This window comes from Heterocephalus glaber, unplaced genomic scaffold (genome assembly GCF_053883595.1).
Source record: "Heterocephalus glaber isolate CG9 unplaced genomic scaffold, H.glaber_assembly_v1.0 deba00001757, whole genome shotgun sequence".
Taxonomy (NCBI): Eukaryota; Metazoa; Chordata; class Mammalia; order Rodentia; family Bathyergidae; genus Heterocephalus; species Heterocephalus glaber.
This window is the reverse complement of record NW_028258454.1, coordinates 1,280,485-1,299,956: the sequence shown is the minus strand read 5'-3', so window position 1 is coordinate 1,299,956 and position 19,472 is coordinate 1,280,485. Positions and strand designations below refer to the sequence as shown.

Sequence of the window (19,472 nt, the reverse complement as noted above, 5' to 3'; positions counted from 1 at the left end):
GGTGCCCTGAGAGTCTGGAGTTCCAGCAGCCCAAGATCCTCCTTCCCCCGAGCCCGCCGCCTGCGCTGAACTCACACCTGCGTTCTAGGGCCCAGCAGACAGCCGGCGGGGGCGTCAGGGGGCGGGGCTTGCGTGGGGCGGAGGCTCCAGGGCGGGGCTTGCGTGGGGCGGAGCGGCGGGTGCGTCACCGGCGTGCGGCACGTGCCCGTGTTTACGTCCCTCGTGGAGCGCCGACGTCAGCGGGCTATGGCAACATTGTAGCGAGGCTGAGGCTCAGAGTGGAGTGGCGGTATCCGCGTATTAGGCAGCTCAACTTGGGAGGGCCTCAGGGCCAGTGCGCAGAGTACTGGCCCGCGCAGGCACTGGCCTTGTTCCGGGCGGGTTCGGCGGGAAGCGGGCGAAGTGAGAGGCCCCGCGGCGCGCGCATTGTCTCCGAGCCGCGCCACTTGGCGGAGTGGGGAGGGGGAGCGGCCAAGATGGCTGCGGGCGCCCGGCACGGCTGACGGGGCGGCGCGACACCATGGCCTTCGCTTTGGAGGAGACGCTCGAGGCCGACTGGGTGGCCGTACGGCCCCATGTGTTCGACGAACGCGAGAAGCACAAGTTCGTCTTTATCGTGGCCTGGAACGAGATTGAGGGCAAGTTCGCCATCACCTGCCACAACCGGACGGCGCAGCGGCAGCGCAGCGGCTCCCGGGAGCAGGCGGGGGCGTCAGGCCCGGCCCGGCCCGAGGCCTCGGCTCCCGCCACGCCGGTCGTCAGTCCGGGACCCCGCAGGAGCGCGGCCGGCGGAGGGGCGGGCCGCCCCGGGGACAGCCCGGCGCGCAGGGCCCCGGATCCTGGAGATGCCCGGCCGGCGGCCTCCGCGCGCGTGCTGAGCGCCTGCGGGGCGGCCGCCGAGGAGATCGAGGTACTTGACGCGGGCGCGGAGCCCGAGCCGCCGGGCGAGGAGTGCAGCTGGGCCGGGCTTTTCTCCTTCCAGGACCTTCGCGCCGTACACCAGCAGCTGTGCTCCGTGAACTCTCAGCTGGAACCCTGCCTGCCCGTGTTCCCCGAGGAGCCCTCCGGCATGTGGACCGTGCTGTTCGGGGGCGCCCCCGAGATGACGGAGCAGGAGGTGGATGCGCTGTGCTACCAGCTGCAGGTCTACCTGGGCCACGGCCTGGACACCTGCGGCTGGAAGATACTGTCCCAGGTACTCTTTACCGAGCCCGATGACCCGGAGGAGTACTACGAGAGCCTCAGCGAGCTGCGCCAGAAGGGCTACGAGGAGGTGCTGCAGCGGGCCCGGAAGCGCATCCAAGAGGTGAGGACCAGACCGGCGCCGGCACGGCTTCCGGTTCTTCTGCCTGCCGCAGTCTAAGCGCGGCAGAGGGCTGGGTTCCTGGTCGTGTCTCGGCTTTTCTCTTTTCAGTGGTTTTTTTACTTGCTCTATGAGAATAGGTTCTGTGCAGCAAGTACATTCTGTTTACTACTTAGCATTGGTAACGAGATTGCTCAAAAAAGGAAGAAAAAGAAAAGATATCCTGTAAACGTAGGCTAAATGAGCATTACTCTTGTCCCTGAAGGTTTTTCCACAGTAACCGCTGAGATACCAACTCTTATTGCCTGGTGTCGCTTTTATTGACTCAAAATAGTTTGCCTTATGGAGCCAGGTTGATTGTGTTTATTTTCTTTATGCATTCTGGCAACGTGGGCACATTTAAAATTCTTGTTATTTAGTTTGGATTTGGGGAATGGGTACTGCTGGAGGTGGAACCCAGAACAACGAGACTGCTGAGCAGGTGGTTTACTCCTGAGCTTCAGCTCTTAAATCCCTTTTTTGGAGGCAGGGTCTCTGTATAGTTCAGTGTGCACTTGAACTCACTTTGTTGTTGGTTTGTTTTTGGTTTTTGGTTTTTTTAAGCCAGGATTTCGCTCACTAGTTAAAACTGGCTATGTATCCCGGGGAGGCCTGGAACTCGTGGCGACCCTGTTGCCCAGCTGTGCTGGGATCACAGTTGTGAGCCACCAAACCTGGCTTTGAACTCACTTTGTACCCCAGGGTGGGTACAAACTTCCTGTCTCAGCCTCTGGAGTTCTGGGATAGTTGGCGAGCACCTCCACGCTCGGCCCTAAATTCATTTGTGTGTGGGGGGGGTGCGGTACTGGGGATTGAACTCAGGACCTTGCTGCCTGCAGCCCCGGTGCCACTGAGCTAAATCCCCAGCCCCCTAAATTCATTTTTAAATGAGTGGTCTCTGCGAATGAAAAAGAAGGGACTCAAAATTGGATGCACATGTACTTTTAGGATATCTCAAGTCTGTGCATCCATTTCAGGTTTCAGTCCTTCAAGTTTTAAGGAGAAAAACGTCTAGGGCAGGAATGCGCATTTTACTTTTGTACTTGGTGTAAGAGTGAAAGGAGCATAAAAACTTTGTCTCTCTCTCTCTATATATACAAATATATTAAGTATATAAATATATATAAAATTTAATTTTTGAGACAGGTTCTCCTAGAGTTGCCCAGGCTTGCCTTGAGCTGGAGATCTTTCAGCAGTCTCCAGAGTAGATGGGATTACAGGTGTGTAATACCACACCTGGCTATACATAATACTTTTTTATGAGACAGGGTCTCACTATATAGTTCCACCTGGCTTGTTTTGGTTGTTCTCTTCTGTTCTTTTCCTTTTTTTTGGTACCAGGGATCGAACCTCAGAACCTTGTGCTTGTGAGGCAGGTGAGCACCAGCCCTAGGCTGGCTTTGAAAATCCTCTGGCCTCAGCCTCTCTAGTGCTGGGATTATAGGTGTGTACCACCACACCTAGCAATACCAAAATACTTATATATCTTCTGTTATCCATATTTTGGTTTACAGTACTTTATCCTAAATGTTACCCATCATAAAGTGATCCTAGAGTTCCAGGGATCTCTTTTAACCCCGCCCCCTTTTTACAGTAGGGATTGAACCCAGGGCTTTCATACTCATCATCGACACCCCAACCGTTTTTAATTTTTGAGACAGTCACGCCAAGTTGCAAAATTGCCCAGGCTGGCTTGAATTTGCCATCCTTCTGCCTCAGCCTTCCAGAGTGTTGGGATTACAGGCATACACCATCATTTATTTCCTTCTGGAGTCTTTCTGAAATTCTTTTTGGAAGAATGTGACAGAATTCACAGGTATTCCTTATAGTGTTTTGTGAAAATTGACTGTTCTTTCCTTTGTTTATATATATATATATGTGTGTGTGTGTATATATATATGTATATATATATGTGTGTATATATATGTGTGTATATATATATGTGTATATATATATATATATTTTTTTGTACGGGAATCGAACTCATGACCTTGCACTTTAGAGGCAGGCAGTGGAACCACTGAGCTAAATCCCTGGCCCTCCTTTGTTTATATTTTTGAGCCAAGGTCTCACCGTGTAGGTTGACCTTGAACTCCCAGTCCTGCCTCTGCTTCCAGAGTGCTGGGATTACAAGCATTCACCACCATGCCTGGTTACTGTGCAGTATTTTAAACTGCAGGAACAAAATTAGTGATTCTTTAACTTAATACAGATTACATATATGGAAACTAGCTTTTTACACAGTAGCAATATTTTCATCCGTTAATGAGTAGAACTTTTATTTTTTTAACTTTAGTGATACCCAGAAAAAGTGACTGTCTCTGGTATTTCAATTCAAATGGGGCAAAAGCGGGGGAAAAAAGTGAGATACTGGTTCAATCCCCATTATCACAAACATAACAAAACTGCCAAAAAATAGAGCTTGCTAATGAAGGAGATATGTTTTGTGTGTGTGTGTGTGTGTGTGTGTGTGTGTGCGCGCGCGCGCTAGGGACTGAACCCAGGGTCTTGCATGTGCTAGGTAAGTACCGCACCACGGAGGTACATTCTCAGCCCATTTTTAAATTTTGAGACAGAGTCTCATTAAATTGCCCATGCTGGCCTGAAGCTTGTGATCCTCTTGCCTCAGCCTGCAGAGTAGCTAGGATTATGTAGAGGTGTGCACCACCACACGTAGCGGGAGGGGGAGTTTACAGTTTTTATTTATTTATTTATTTTTGTGCTGGGGATCAAACTCGGTCCTTGCACCTTGCGCAGCAGGTGGCAAAACCACCTGAACTAAATCCCCAGCCGGAGTTTACAGTTTTTGAAACAATAACCTTTCCTAATTAAAGTTCTTTTGATCATATTCGATATTCTTTGAGAGAAAAAAGTTAAATTTTAAATTGTATTTTGTATTTAGGAAACAACTCAATGTTTACTATAAATGTGTTAAACAATAAATTATATTTTTTTGTCTTTTATTATAATTGACTTGAATATTTGAAAAACAGTCATCAAAGACATCAGATAAGTTTGCTTATAATCCCTGTCCTGTTTAGTGGTAGTGGGGATTGAACCCAGTGTCTTCCCACTGAGCGACAGGGTCTCTAGTTCAGGCTTGCCTCTGTGGAGCCCAGGCTGGCCTTGAATTTACTATGAGCCTATCTTCCTGCCTACCCTTGTTTGTACTGTATTGGGAGACGATATGAGAAGTTGAGAGACTGTGGAAAGTGTGATGTGATGAGGAATGGTGTCCTCTATGGGCAGGCAAGAAGATGGACACACATAGGGAACCACCATGTATTTGTGTTCTCTAGCTCCATACATTTTTTGTTGTCTCAGTAGTTTCCAGTAACTGTTTTTGCAGGGCTGGGGATGGAACTGGGGTCCTTGGATGTTGCTGCCATTAGGAGTTTGAACAGAGTGCTGAGTTACACCCCCAGATCCTCCCTCCTTTTAAAAATTTTATTTTGAAACAGGATCTTTCTTTTTGAGACAAGGTCTCACTATGTAGTTCAGGCTGGCTTTGAACTTCTGGTGATCCTCTTGACTCAGCCTCCCAAGCTCTGGGATCACAGGCATGCACCACCATGCCCAGCTGAAAGGTCTTGGAGTATCAGGATAGGTTTGAATTTGAGATCCTTGTGCCTCATACAACAGCTTGTCAATCTAGATATATCTGGTAATCAAAGACATTTTAACAGATAATATTAGAAAATTTAGCTGGGCGTGGTGGCACATGGCTGTAATCCCAGCACTAGGGAGCCTGAGGCAGGAGGATCTCAGTGAGTTTGAGGACAGCCTGGGCTACATAGTGAGACCCTGTCTCAAAGAAAAGAAAAATTTAGTCCTGTGATCATTTTTAAAAAAAATTTCTGTGGTTCTATTTTTTAGTCTTTTGTTCTATAGGATTCCTTTATCTATGGAATTCAGACCTATGGGGGTTGGGTTTTTTTTTTTTCCCCAAAAGTGGTCAATAATTGTTGAAAGAATTAAAAAATAAAACTGACTGTACAACTAGATTGTTAAGGTCATTGGCCTTGACAGTATCTTGGAATTCTCTTTATCACTCCTAGTTCAGAACCACACATTTTACAAGCTCTCTTTAATATTAGTATATATAAAGAACACCAGAGGTTTTTTGTTTTGTTTTTCTACAACAAGAGTTTAAAGGGTATGGAAGATGTTTTATTTATTTTTGTAGTGCTGGGGATTGAACCCAGGGCCTCATATTTACTCAGCCAAGTGCTTTACCACTGAACTACATTCCCAGCCCAAGATGTATACTTTTAAGGTATAGTTGTTCTTAAATACAGTTTTTACAAATTGATAAATGTAAATTCTTCAAGGGAATCCTGCTTTAAAAAGTAGGAGAAAATCTCCTGTAATTGTTACTAACTTTATTTATTTATTTTTTGCGACAAGGTCTCACTATGTAGTCCAGGCTGGCCTTGGACGAACTCGAAGCAGTCCTTCTGCCTAGCCTCCCAAGTGCTGGGATTACAGGCATGCTACACCACACCTGGCCAATAACTTTAAATTAAAGTGGCCTTTTTCAGGGTGGTGAGTTCCTTGTAAGAAAGGCTATGGTTGGGTTTTCATGGGGTTCCTTAAGTAGCATGCAAAGTTTTATATGTGGGCATATTTAGAGAAAAAGGCTTTCATCAAGCTTTTAAAGATGTTTCTCAAAAAAGAGTTTTAAGGCCGGGGATTTAGCTCAGTGGTTCCGCTGCCTGCCTCACAAGTGCAAAGACCTGACTTCGATCCCCGATACCAAAAAAAAAAAGTTTTAAAATTGCCATTGTGAATTATCTTTGTGAGGTTATAGGACCTCTGTTAGTGTTTAATTTTTGTAATATACTTAAGATTTAATGTGAAATCATAAAATTACTCCCATATTTTTTTCTTCTTAAAGTTTGTGTTAATACTTCACTGTCCGGGCATGGTAGTACATGGCACATGCCTATAATTCCAGCACTCTGAGAGGCTGAGGCAGGAGGATCGATAATTCAGGCCCAGCCTGGGCAAATTATCGAGACCCTGTGTCAAAATGCAAAATAAAAGAAGTAGGATGTAGTTCAGTGCCAAAATCCTGGGTTCAGTCACCAGTACTACAAAAGTAAAAGATTCACAGCTTCGCTCAACTCGCTGAGAATTATTTAATCTTGTAAGGACTTAATAATATCAACAAATTATATTTAGGTAATAGAAGAATTGTAAGGTTATATATTACTGAAAGCCTCAAAGGAAATCTGAAATTTGTTACTGGCAGGTTTGCCTTGGACTTTTATGAGGGTTTAATGTAGGAAGTGCCATTTATGAAGCAGGCACTTGATCCTGTATGAATGAATGCAAGTGCCATCAGAGCCTCTTTATTTTTTATTTATTTTTGGTTTTGTTTTTGAGACAGGAAAACAGGGCCTCACTATGTAGTTCAGACTGGCTTTGAATTCACTTAGTAGCCCAGGTTGGCCTTGAACTCACAGGAGTCCTGTGGCCTAAGCCTTCTGAATGCTGGGATTGTAAGTAGGCCTTGGTTATTGGTTAGAGCAAGGTTTACATCACAGTATGTGTGCATAGATGTTCCATACTGAGGCTTACCTTTGAGGCTTACCTCTGTTGACTTGGATTTTGTAAATAATGGTTTATGTATAAGGACAGCTATTCTTGAAATGATTAGTTATGGTACTTTAGAGAGTAAATTTTAATAATGGTGGTAGGTCAGTACTACTTTGGAATTAATTATGTTTACAAAAATGTGTTCAATTCCATTTTCTTTCCCTTTTAAACCACTGTTTCAGAGTAGTGTGTGCTTTCAAAAAGGCATGCTGTACACGTTACCCAAGCATTTGAAATCAGAAAGACCTGGATTTGAAGATTCATTTCTGATAATCTGCTCAGTTATTTAATCTTTTTAAAATAGGAAAATGATGGCTGGGGATTTAGCTCAGTGGTTCCGGAGCCTGCCTCGAAAGCGCAAGGTGCTGAGTTCGATCACCAGTACCAAAAAGAAAATAGCAAAAATACCAGAAGACTTTCATCTTTTTTTTTTTTTTTTGAGACAAGGTCTCACTATGTAGCAGTCTAGGTTGGCCTTGAACTTGAAGTGATTCTCCTGCTTCAGCCTCCTGAGTTCTGGGGTTACAGGCCTGTGTCACCATGCCTGGCCAAAAAAGGCTTTTATCTTAAGAATTAAGTAAGACCATGAAAAAGTACCTAGCAAAGTGCCTGGCATTTACAAAAGAGCCTTTGTGAAAATATTATTTTTCTATTTCATATAATTAGGATTCTCTAGAGTTTTTCATTCAACCCTTCTTTTGGAGGTTTTAACTTGTATTTATTGGCACCCCTTAGGTATTGGTCTCTTCATGTTACCTTTGTTTATCTTCACCACTGTCTTCCAAGATAAGTAGACAAGCTGTTTTGTTTTGTTGTTTGTTTGCAATAGGGTCTGGCTGTGTAGCCCAGGCTTGCCTTGGCACTTCCTCAGCCTCCTCATGCTGGGATCACAGGTGTGTGTCCTATAGAAACTTGGTGGTTCTGTGTGTGTGTGTTGCCCTGCTGGGAAAGGATCCCAGGGCCTCAGACATGTCAGTTAAACACTACCACTGAGCTACATCTCCAGCACAAATGGGTGTTTGATGCCTGTTTTACTGAAGCAGAAGTTGAGATGTCAAGAGGATATAGTGACCAAACTCAGTCAAGCCTAGATTTGTCTTAATTCCGATTTGTTCCTTTTCTGTCAGGCCTTGCCACCTGTTGAGTGTCTTAATGCAGAGGATCCAGAGGCCTATTATTCTTTCCTTTGAAGACATTAGAAGACATGTCAGTCTCTATTTCAAGTCAAGTAGGGGTATAGCTTGATGGTAGAGCACTTGCTTGGTATGAGAAGTCCTGGGCTTGACCCCCAGCATTGGGGAAAAGGAAAGAAAAATTACTTTTGCACTTTTTTTTTGTATCGGGTATCGAACTCAGGTCCTTGCACTTGCGGGGCAGGTGGCAGCACCACTGAGCTAAATCCCTGGCCCTAGAAAAATTATTATTTTTTTTTTTTGGTACTGGGGATGAACTCGGGTCCTTGGGCTTGCTCAGCAGGCAGCGAAACCACTGAGCTAAATCCCCAGCCCTAGAAAAATTACTTTTAGGTAACTCATTTCACATTAATGACAAGGTGGGGAGCAGTCTGCATGTTGTGTTTTAGAAGAAAGAGGTTTTCTGGAGATGGAAGGATAGGTTTTTATTAGAGTGCCCAGTCAGTTTGTTGGTGGTCCTCCTTCTCTTTAGTGGTGGCTAGGAACCTGTCCTAGGCTTGGTATACTGTATGTTAGGCAAACACTACTGCTGAGTGATACTCCTGGCTGTTGGTCACATTTTATATTTTCAAATGACTCAGCGAGGCTGGGCATGTTGGCACTTGTAGTCCCAGCTACCCTAGAGGCTGAGGTAGGTGGATTGCAAGTTTGAGGCTATGCTGGGCAATTTAGCGAAACCCTGAGGTTGTGGCTCAGTGATAGAGTTTAATCCTCATACCTCTAACAAAAAAAAGCACTGCCAGAAACAGCTCCTAACTTTGGAGGTTATTTAACAGAAACAACAAGGTGCTGTTAGAGCACTATTTGCCAACTAATCCTTTTCCCAATTCTGACTTTCTTGATTTCCTTAGAAATCTAAGATTAGTTTTGCAGGTCTGGTGCCCTGTTGAAACTACAACTACTGTATATACATCTAAGGTATTGTTAGCAGTTGATGGGTGCCCCGGGGTATTTTTTCCAGGTTCTTCGTATCCTGAACAGAGAATTGGACAAGACATATAGAAAAGGTAATTGGGATGTGCATTTATTGAAGGTGGCAAAGAAGTACACAATTCAGGGTAAGAGCAAGCCTTGAGGATAAAGGAGAGGGATCTGTTGTGTCTGGAGTTGTTTATCTAGACTAGCTTCTCCCTCTTGTAGAGAAGGCATTGGTATGCTTGTCCTATTGAAAACCCACTTAGCTTGTTGCCAAATTTAGTGTCCTCTGCTTGGTTTTGCACCAGCCCTAATTTCCTGTCTCTATGACAGAATTTTATTTTGTTTAGAGAAACATTTATTTGTACATTTTATATGATACCTAATAGCATTCATAGTAAGGAATTTGCACCTGTACATGATATATACCCCCCCCCCATTTCTGTGACAATTGTAGAAGGCCTAGGATGCTGTTGCACTGGGCAAACAAGCCATGACCCATGATTAGGTATAAACAAGTAGTAGAAGCAGGCTCAGGGTGTGACACACTGGTTACAATGCAGAGAGCTGTCCTATCTGACAACTTTTGTCTAGAGACATCAAAAGTCAGGGCAGGGGGCCAGGGGTTTAGCTCAGTGGTTCCACCGCCTGCCCTGCAAGCACAAGGACCCGAGTTCGATCCCCAGTACCAAAAAAAAAAAAAAGTCAGGGCATTACATGTTGAGGAGTGAGGGAGTTGCAGCCTTGTAGGACCTAGGTATTGTAGCTTGACCCCTTGTCTGATCATATAGCCCGATGAAAACAGGGCAAACTGCTGTGACTGTGAAGCAGTAATAAAGCAAAGTGAATTTTTTAAGATTATTAACTAATGATGAAAGGTTTATGTTGGAAGCTACTAAGATAATGATTTTGATGCTAATTATTTTCTTCATTCTTTTGTCCAAGTGAATGTTTGGCCATTTTTCAATATCTCTGACAAAAGAGTAAGTGTAGGAAAAAAGGTGAATGTATGCTTTTAGGTTAGCACTTCAGTAAAGTGGAAACATGGAGGCTAATGGCAGGGTGGTGGCCTTCCTGATAACTAATTTATGTGGTGGTTTAACATCACATGATGTCCAGTCCACCAGGTATTTCAGACATCAAATCTGGCCATATTTCTTCCTTGCTAAAACAGGTCAACTTGAACAAACACTTTTATATTGTGATTATTGGTGTGTGTGTGTGTGTTGGGAGAGGGCAGATAGGTGAGAGGAGTGATTTTCAAACATAGCAGCTGAGGTGGGCATGGTGTTGCACACATGCCTATAATCCCAACATTCTGCATTCTGAGAAACTGAGGCAGGAACGTAAATTCAAGCCCAGCCTGATGAGACCCTGTCTAATAAATTTAAAAAGTCTTTGAAGGCCCTTGTTTCATTCACCAGTACCACCACAAAACAATTATTTATTTGAAATTAGCTGCCATCACTTATATAACTTTAAGTAATTAATTAGTCTGTTCCTGTTCTCTGTTGGGTAGCCCAGGCTGGCCTTGAATTCTCAGTGCTCCTCTGTCAGCCTCCTGAGTGCTGGGATCACAAGCGTGTGCCGTCAAACTTGGCTTGTTCTCTTTTGTTTTTATTTGGCCCTTTGGTTGGCTATAAAATACTGTATTATTGCCTTGGAAGTACAAGGATGGGCAGTTCCTTGATGGTTAAATATATGTGTGTGTGTGTGTGTATGTATATGTATTTTTTTTTTTCTCTTTTTTTTTTTCTTTTTTTTTTTGGTCTTTTGAGACAGTCTCACTATGTAGTTCAGGCTGGCCTTGAATTTGGGTCAATCCTCCTGTCTCAGTATCCCAAGTGCTGGGATTACAAGTGTGCACCACCATGCCTGGCAGCCTTGATTGTTAAATTGTATTTTTTATTTTATTTTGTTTTGTTTTGTTTTGTTTTGTTACTAAGGAGTCTTTTCCTGTGGCTCTTTTAACTTTGACAGGCAGGCATCTGCTCTCTGAATCTGCCCAGTACCCTCAGTTGTTGATGGTGGAAAAATTAATTTGCATAAGTTAGAGGCATAGGCATTGAAGACTAATGGTTCTTGGTGCTTTTAGTTTTTGATGGAGATAGTGAAGCTGATTTGACTTTTCAGGGTTCTTGTAAGATAGTAACTAAAATAGCACACACAGGGCCCAAGAAGTATTTGTTCACCAATAAGCTTAGAAGTAAGTATTTGTTCACCTATAAGCTTAGAACCAATAAACTTTTCCTTTTTTTTTTTTTTTTTGGTACCGGGGATCGAACTTGGGACCTTTTGCTTGTGAGGCAGGCGTTGAAACCACTGAGCTAAATCCCCAGCCCGCAATAAGATTTGAAGGTTTTTTTGGTTCTGTTTTTGTGTTGCTGGAGCTCATGCGTGGTAGGCAAGTGCTGTATCCTTGACCTAGGCCCCCAGGCCCTGAAATGTTTTCTTACATGTGGAGAATTACCTTTCTATGCTTATCCTTGAGGTTATTTTGTTTTAAATTTTTAAAAAAATTTTGGGTTGTTTTGTTTTGTTTTGTTTTGAGACAGAATCTTACTATGCAGGCCAGGCTGGTGTTGAACTCACTAATGGAGCCCAGGATGGCCTTGAACTTGTGATCCTGCTTCAGCCTTTTGAGGGCTTAGCCCTGGGATTAGGGATGTGCATGCCTAGCTTGTCCTTGAATTTTAAACTATGTATGATTATAATTTCATGTAGTAGACTTTTCAGACTGTAGTAAAGTTTTCTAAAATAGGCCTGATGGAATAGACGTATCATAGAAGAGTATTATCTATATGACTCTGTCAATTGCTGTTAAATTGAAATATCTGTGGTCAGTGTCTACCAGTAAAAGTACTTGGCTGATGACTGTGGCTTTTGGAAAGCTTTGATCATGTACATATATTGTAATTGTCTATTTTGTCTGGGTTTAGAGATTATTGTAATTCCAAAGGCTACTTTGAATTTGTGCCTCCTTATGTGATTCATAAAGCTCTGAATCAGAATGCATATTCCTTTCCTATATGTAAAACTCATTTTTAAGAATATAATTCTTTGTGCCTAGCATGACTGAAGCTCTGGGTTTGGCCCCCACCACTGCAGACAATATATGTGAAATTTTCTTTAACCACAGGATGAACTCATCATACAGATTGAGTATTCTAAGCTCTATTCTCTATCAGCTTGGTAAAGCTGCTGTGGTAATTCTGAAAAGATGTCTTGGGTTGTGCCATTTGAAGGGGATTTATCTTTTCATATTAGCATTGGCTGATCTCTCCCCTTCTCCAGGAGAATTTAGGGATTTGGTATATTCTAAACTGATGTCTAAAATCTACCTCCTTCCTGCTATCAGTTATGCCCATTTAAATAATTACTCCATAGCACTGAGTACAATCTTATACTGTGCTTCCCTTCTTTTTGTTTTGTTTTGTTTGGTTTGGTTTTTTGAGACAGGGTCTCACTATGTAGTCCAGGCTAGTGTCTAACTTGCGATCCTTGTGCTTCAGTCTCCCAGGTGCTGGCGTTAAAAGGTGTGTGCCACCATGCCTGGCTTCCCTTCTTAATTGTAAACATTCTTTACTGGCTAGGCCATAAAGGGGAGAGGGAGAATAAAGGTGTTAACTTTTCCTGGGTTTTTTTGTGTTTTCTTTTTTGTTTTTTTGTTTTTGAGATGGTCTCATCATATATATTTTTTTCCTTCAGTACCAAGTATTGAACTTGGGACCTTGCGCTTGCAAGGCAGGTGGTAGCACCACTGAGCTAAATCTCCGGCCCTGGTTATATGGTTCAGGCTAGCCTTGAACTCACTGTGTATTCCAGGCTGGCCTTGAACTCATGGTGATCCTCCTGCCTCAGCCTCCCGAGTGCTGTGATTATAGGGGTGCACCACCACACCTGGCTCTAACTTCTCCTGTTTTATTTTTAGTTTGGAAATCCTGTTTTTTTGTTTTGTTTTTCTGTTAATTGAATGGATTTTGGTATTGGGATTGCTAAGGGAAAATGAAAGGTTATGACATAGAAGGTTAATGAAGAGTTAATAGAGATAGTGTATGAATTAATTTACAGTAGCAGTATTTAAGCTGGAAAATTTCATGGGAATGAGTAGTATTATTTTACTGAAACACAATTATGTGCCAGCTCACAGTAAAGCCAGCCATGATGCTTGCTTTTGTAAACAATATGTTATAAAGTCCTGGTTCCCTGGAATTTTTTGGAGTTGAATCATGTGCATGTGTTATAATGGGGATTGAATTTGGGGCCTTCATCACTAAGCTACAGCCCCAGTCCTTTTTGTTTTTATTTGTTTAGTAATATATTTTTTGATCTTGAGACAAGGTCTCTCACTATGTCACCCAGGCTTGCCTTGAACTTGGGATTCTCTTGCTCTCCTCCTAAATAGCTGAAATTATGGGGCTGCACCATTTCTGGGATGCACTACCTTTTTCTTTGAGTCCTGAGTTTTAAAAATTTTATATACATAAAAATTGTGTTTAAGGCCCCCCGCACCACTGCCCTTTAGATTTTTTTTTTCCCCCTCCAATACTGGGGATTAAACCCAGGGCCTTGAGCATGCTTGGAAAGTTCTCTGACATTGAACTACAACCCCAGCCGTACGTGTTTTTCTTTTTTGCATTACTAGGGATTGAACCCAGGGTCTTTGAACTGAGTTACATTCCCTGGCCCTTTTTAAATTTTTTATTTTGAGGTAGTGTTTGCTAATGTGCCTGGGTGAGGCTCTAACTTGGCAGTCTTCCTGCTGCCTAATTTCCCTGAGCGCTGGAATTTACAAGTGTGAACCACCATGCTTGGCTTCAAGATTTTAAATTTTTCTTTGTTGTTGTTAAAGCTAAGATATAACACACACATTAGCTTGGGGCTACACAGGATCAGGATCATCACAGTCATTGTTTTCCTCAGCTATATTTTGTCCCACAGAGGCTCTTAAGAAGGAATAACATGGATGGAGCAATCATACCCTATAATAAGTGTCTTCTTCTGGAATATTGCTTTAGGACTTATATGAGGCTGTTTCACAGTTACCTTTTGTTATTTTAATAAGTAGAAGGAGCACACTGTGAACTAATCAGAGAAAGTGCAGTATAGTATAGCAATATGTAAACCTGTTATCTAGTATGTACTGTACATATTGGAGTGTTGTACTTTTAGACAGCTGGCAGCACAGTAGGTTTCTTTGCACCAGCATCATCACAAAGAGTACTGATGTGTTGCATTATTTTACATTTTTGCTATGACTTCATGAGGCAATAGGAGTTTTTCAGCAATCTTACAGTTTTTTTTTTTTTTCCAACATGATGGGTTTATTGTTTGCTTTGGGGTTGTTTTTTGGTTGGTTGGTTGGTTTTGGGGGTGGGGGTGTTTGCTTTTGGCCTTAACTTTTCTGCTGAGCTCAGGTGTCATATTCATGATAATTATTTGGTAAAGCTTATAGCAAGGAGAGCAGTATGTTTATTGTGCTACAGATTCACTGGCAAATGAAAGTTGACAACAGTCCTCTTGACTGGGATACCGTAGATGCTCATTGTGAAAGGAGTCTCTGGGGAAGGAGTAGTGTCTTCTGGAAATTAGTATTTTATGTGACTGAATAGCTGCATGACCCTTAATCCAATGGACCCAACAAGGCAGGCAGTGTACACGGGCAGAACACCAAAGTCCAAGCCCCAGAGAAGAGGGGACACTGGCTCCGAACCACCATGTGTGTGCATCTACTATCACTGCTGATGAAAATGTGCTCAATGCCAGTTAGTGGCTGTGTTACAGTAGGCACTTAATAAATAAATACTTCTTGAGTGTGGTTCTAAAAGAGGCTATATGGGGAGAAAGCCGTCGCCTCAGATTCCCCTCTCAGGGCAGTGGGACAACAGTGGGACTTAATGCTACTGAAGTGCAATTTAAACAAGGCAGGAACAGTGAGGTGTGCTTTGACACAGCCAGGATCACACAGCCATTCTGTATTTGGGTTTGTGGCACTCCTGGTGGTTACCAGTTCCTTACTTGCAGTAAGTGGATATCACCATTGATGGCCACTGTGTCGGTGCTGCCCAGGTCCAAAAATCTGTGCTTGTACTCCAGGCTGTGTGCTCCATTGATTGCAACCTTGAAATCTCTAGCATCACAATAAATTACCATCTCAAAGTACATCCCAGGACTGAATGGGAAGAAGGTAATATTTCTCTCTTCTTCTCCCCAGGCATCATTAAGAAAAGAATTTCTTACAAATGCTTTAATATTCAGGCGTGGGTTCAAGTGTAGAGCAATATCCTTTCATTTTCCTGCTATTAGATCAATGTTAAAGCTTTTGGCCTTCGTATTCACTTCTCCTTTAATGACAACAGTTCGTCCAGGGCCCATGGGGGAATTCAGCTTTGCTTCGAAGGGCAGGGTAAACTGAAATGCCAGACTTTTGTACATTTTCTCTATTTATGTTTGTCAGTCCTAGAGTAGATGCTTGGGTACTTTGTAAATCTGAGCTGAATCTAAAGCCAACTGAGTGAACATTCACGTGGTCATAAATGCCCAGTGTGTCTTATTTCCTCTAGCTTAATCCTGTGGGCATAGAGCAGAGTATGTTTTCCATTCACAGCCACCTGGAATTTGTCCTTCAGCACCGTGATCACGATTTCAAAAGATTTTTCCTTTTGGAAGGGCATGTCATAGGTAATCTCTTCCCATCCCCACCTTTCATTTGTCAAGAGTGTTGCAGACAATGTAGTTGGCCCACTTGAAGTGGGGGTTGAAGTGAAAGGCCACATCGGCCCGGGGCTTCATGCTGCTGCCACACTGCAGGTCCACCTGGAATCGCTCAGCATGACTAGGAATGTGGCCATTGATGACAATCAAGAATCCAGGTTCCAACTGCTCAGAAATGGTGCCAACATAGGGGATGGTCGGGTTATGGATGACATTTTGAAGGTTGTTTAAGGATAGCATAATTCTTTTCCAATTTAGTGTAGATTTTGTTGATTGGAATCTCTTTTCAGTAAGATTTTAACTATGTTCCATTTAAAGGTTATCCAGATTATTTGCCCTGGACTGAGATCGTAGGCGCTCCAGCAATCTTATAATCTCAAGGGATCACCCTCATATATGGCCTATAACTGACTGAAAGACTGTCTGTGGCAGATGACTATAAGGGTTTTTTTGTTTGTTTTTTTTATTACTGGGATTGAACCCAGCCCTTTTTATTTTATTCTGAGAGAGGGTCTCACTAGTTGCCCGGGCAGCCTGGAACTTTTTTTTTTTGGTACCAGAGATCAAACTCAGGACCTTGTGCTTTTGAGGCAAGTGTCGGAACCACTGAACTAAATCCCTGGCCCCTGGAACTTTTTATATCATACCTCAGCCCCCTGAATAGCTGGGATTACAGAAGTGTGCCACCACACCAGGCACATAGTGTGCATTTCCGTTGGTCTGGTTTCTTGAGACAGGGTCTCATTACATAGATCAGGCTGGCCTTAAATTCATTATTTAGCCCAGGCTGACCTGAAATTCAAAGTGATCCTCCTGTCTTCATTTCCTGAGTGATGGGATTACAGGCGTGTGCCACCATGCCTGGTGGATTTCTATGTATAGGAATAATATTGGATTTTGTAAATTTTTATTCCAGGAAAGGCCAAAGTGTGAGTGTAGCTTTTGCTTCATCCCATTCCTGAATTGCATGTATAAATATAGGTAAACTAACTGAACCAGTCTCCTAATGCTTTGAAATGTGAAGCCATTATAGAAGAGTATGTGCCAAATTTAAGAGTCTCATTACCGACAGAGAACGCTGCAGTGCTTTTAAGAGCAAGTATAATTTTTCTGCCATCCAGACTACGTATATATGTATGTATATACAGAGCCTGCCAAAAAATGTATACACACTTCAGGAAAAGAAAAACTTGTGTAAATATTTTAATATTAAATTTATTGAGACATGAGATTAATACAAGTTACCTTTGGCCTCTACAATTGCTAGAGGTGTTCAGAGTGATGGCCATTATCTTCCAGACATTTATTAATATGGCAAACTGCTGCTTGGGTAACCTTGGTCATTGAGATTACTCCATATTCATTTTCTTTCATTCTTTTTTTTTTTTTTTTTTGCACGTTCATTTTTGATTTCTTTTCTAAGGGCTGGTAGCGTAGTGGGTTTTCTTTGATTATACTGCATCTTCTAGGGTCTCCCATACAAGGGTAACAGCATCTGGTGAAAAAAATAACATACTGTTTTCCTTTTTCTGAAGTATGTATACTTTGTTTTGGTGGTTTCTGTGTATGTGTATGTGCATATATATGTATATATATACAGTGGTGCCTCGGTTCACAAACTTAATTCTTTCCACGATTCTGGTTATAAACCGAATTGAACAAGTACTGAATCAAATTCAGTGGTTAGGTTCATTGTTGACCATATGGGGAAATTTGTATATAGTTTGACTTTTCTTAAGCTGCTGAGTTTTGTCAGTGTGAAAGTTTGATACTTCTTCAGTGAAATTTTTTTCTTAACTTAAATTTCAGTCTCCTCCTGCTCTGTGCCAAGGGAAAGTTGGAAATACAGAACTAGAGCTCTGTCATACGCAAAGGTCTAGTTCTGTATTTCCAACTTTCCCTTGGCACCGGGATGGTCCTGCCTTTTTCTCTTTTCTAGCTTTGCTTACCCCAGAGCATGTCCTCCACCTGCCACTTCTGACTTGGCCTGTGGCTCTTTGTGGAGCAGCCGCCTTTAGTCTGAGTCTCCTGTTTCCCTAGAATTTTCCTGATCACACTCATTCCTAGAATTACTTAATTCTTCCAAATGTGGTATTGATTCTGAGAAGTTATTCATTATGATCCAGGATTGGTTTTACAGTAGATTTATTTTTAGTGTGGAGTAAACAGTGTTTTATGTGCACATTGATTTGTGAATGCACACTGACTCAGAAATGTTAATTGTGAAGTTTAGAACTGAAGGGACATGGAATAGCTCACATTTTGCCTTGTTGCCTGTGTACTCACCCTAGTCTCATCTCTCACGATGGGGACTCTGGACTGGTTTTACTTTTCCTCTAATATCTTTGCATTGTAACCTTTGTGTACCTAGCTCTCTAACCACTTTGCATAGGTTATTACCCACTTCTCCAGCTCTAGCAAATATGCACCAGCAACAGACAGCCTTTCTCTGACAGATCTTGTCTTGTAGACAGAGTCCAAACCAGGCTGTAAGCCCAAACCAGATCGTGGTTAGCCTACTGGTCTCATTCTCACTCTGTTCTCAACACAAGTATACTGTTCCACCCATCACCCACATGCGCTTGCTTTCCCTCCATTGTTTGAGGTGCCCCCTCTCCAATCCTTGGGGTAGGGGTGTCCATGTTCTACCCTTCTTTCCAGGCCAGATCAAGTCGAGTGCCTCTGATAAGTCATTTCTAACCAGTGGGAGAAGCTGGGAATTCCTTTTAGAATTTCTAAAATCAAATTTCTTTTAGAAATCAGAGAGGCCTTATGTTAGAACTCATATTGTTTGTGACTGCTGTCTTAGATTTTCACTTTTTATAGACTCTTCCTTTAAAATATAAGTCTCTAGAGACAGATTCTGTTGTTTTCAAACACCTCAATCCAGTTTACTAAGTATGGATTAAGTAAATGTTCTTTGATCAGTTTTTTTTGGTGCTGGGGATCGAACTAGGGACCTTGTACTTACAAGGCAGATGCCGGAACAACTGATCTAAATCCCCAGCCCCCCTTTGATCAATTTTAAAGTTGGTTTCTGTACATGACATTTTATAATAGAACAAATTTGTATCTTTTCATGGAAGGTATGTATTTTTCCAGCAGTAAAATGTAAAATTTATCACTTACCTTTAAAGTTTAGAATCTGAAAATCATTTTGAGATATCAGTTTGGGTCATTAGTATCAAGGCCAGCCTGGCTGGGCAACATAGCAAGACCCTGTCTCAAAAATAAAATGAAAGGAGCTGGGGATGTAGTTTAGTGGTAGAGCAACATTGGGCTTAATGCCCAGCATCGTGTGCAAAAAAAAAAAGAAAGACCAATCTGGATACATTAGAGAAACAAAGTTATGAAACTACGTATAAAAGATTGTAGCTTCAAGTTTATATTAGGACCTTTGAAAACTTACTCCAGGATCTCTAAGGATAGTGCTGTGGTTTGGATCTTAAGTATCCAAGAAGCCCTACATGGTGCATGCTTGCTTGCGAAATGCTGTTGAGAAATGGAGGAGCCTTTGGAATGTAGGAGGTGGAAAGTGAGTCACCAATGCTGCTCCTACAGGGTGTACTGGGATACTGACCCTTGCTCACTCTGTGGGGCAAGCAGTTTTGTCCCCTGAACACTCTCTACCATGATGTTCTACCTCAACCTTGGCCAAAACAGTGGAGCAGCTGACTGTGGCCTGAAACCATGAGTCAAATATATTT

The 19,472-nt window shown here is 42.6% G+C and overlaps 1 protein-coding gene and 1 pseudogene across 2 annotated transcripts in view; one reads left to right on the top strand and one right to left on the bottom strand.

Annotated features, from left to right (window-relative positions):
- The first annotated feature begins 211 nt into the window (after nucleotides 1–211).
- The window catches only part of Jmy (junction mediating and regulatory protein, p53 cofactor), a 111,181-nt gene continuing 91,920 nt past the window's right edge, over nucleotides 212–19,472 (top strand). For both annotated transcript variants that reach the window (XM_021248539.2, XM_004870224.4), the window contains exon 1: nucleotides 212–1,306. In XM_021248539.2, the coding sequence (XP_021104198.2) occupies nucleotides 521–1,306 (786 nt within the window). In that variant the 5' untranslated portion in view covers nucleotides 212–520. The remainder of the gene's footprint in view (nucleotides 1,307–19,472) is intronic.
- LOC101723962 (galectin-8 pseudogene) lies at nucleotides 15,055–16,304 on the bottom strand (annotated as a pseudogene).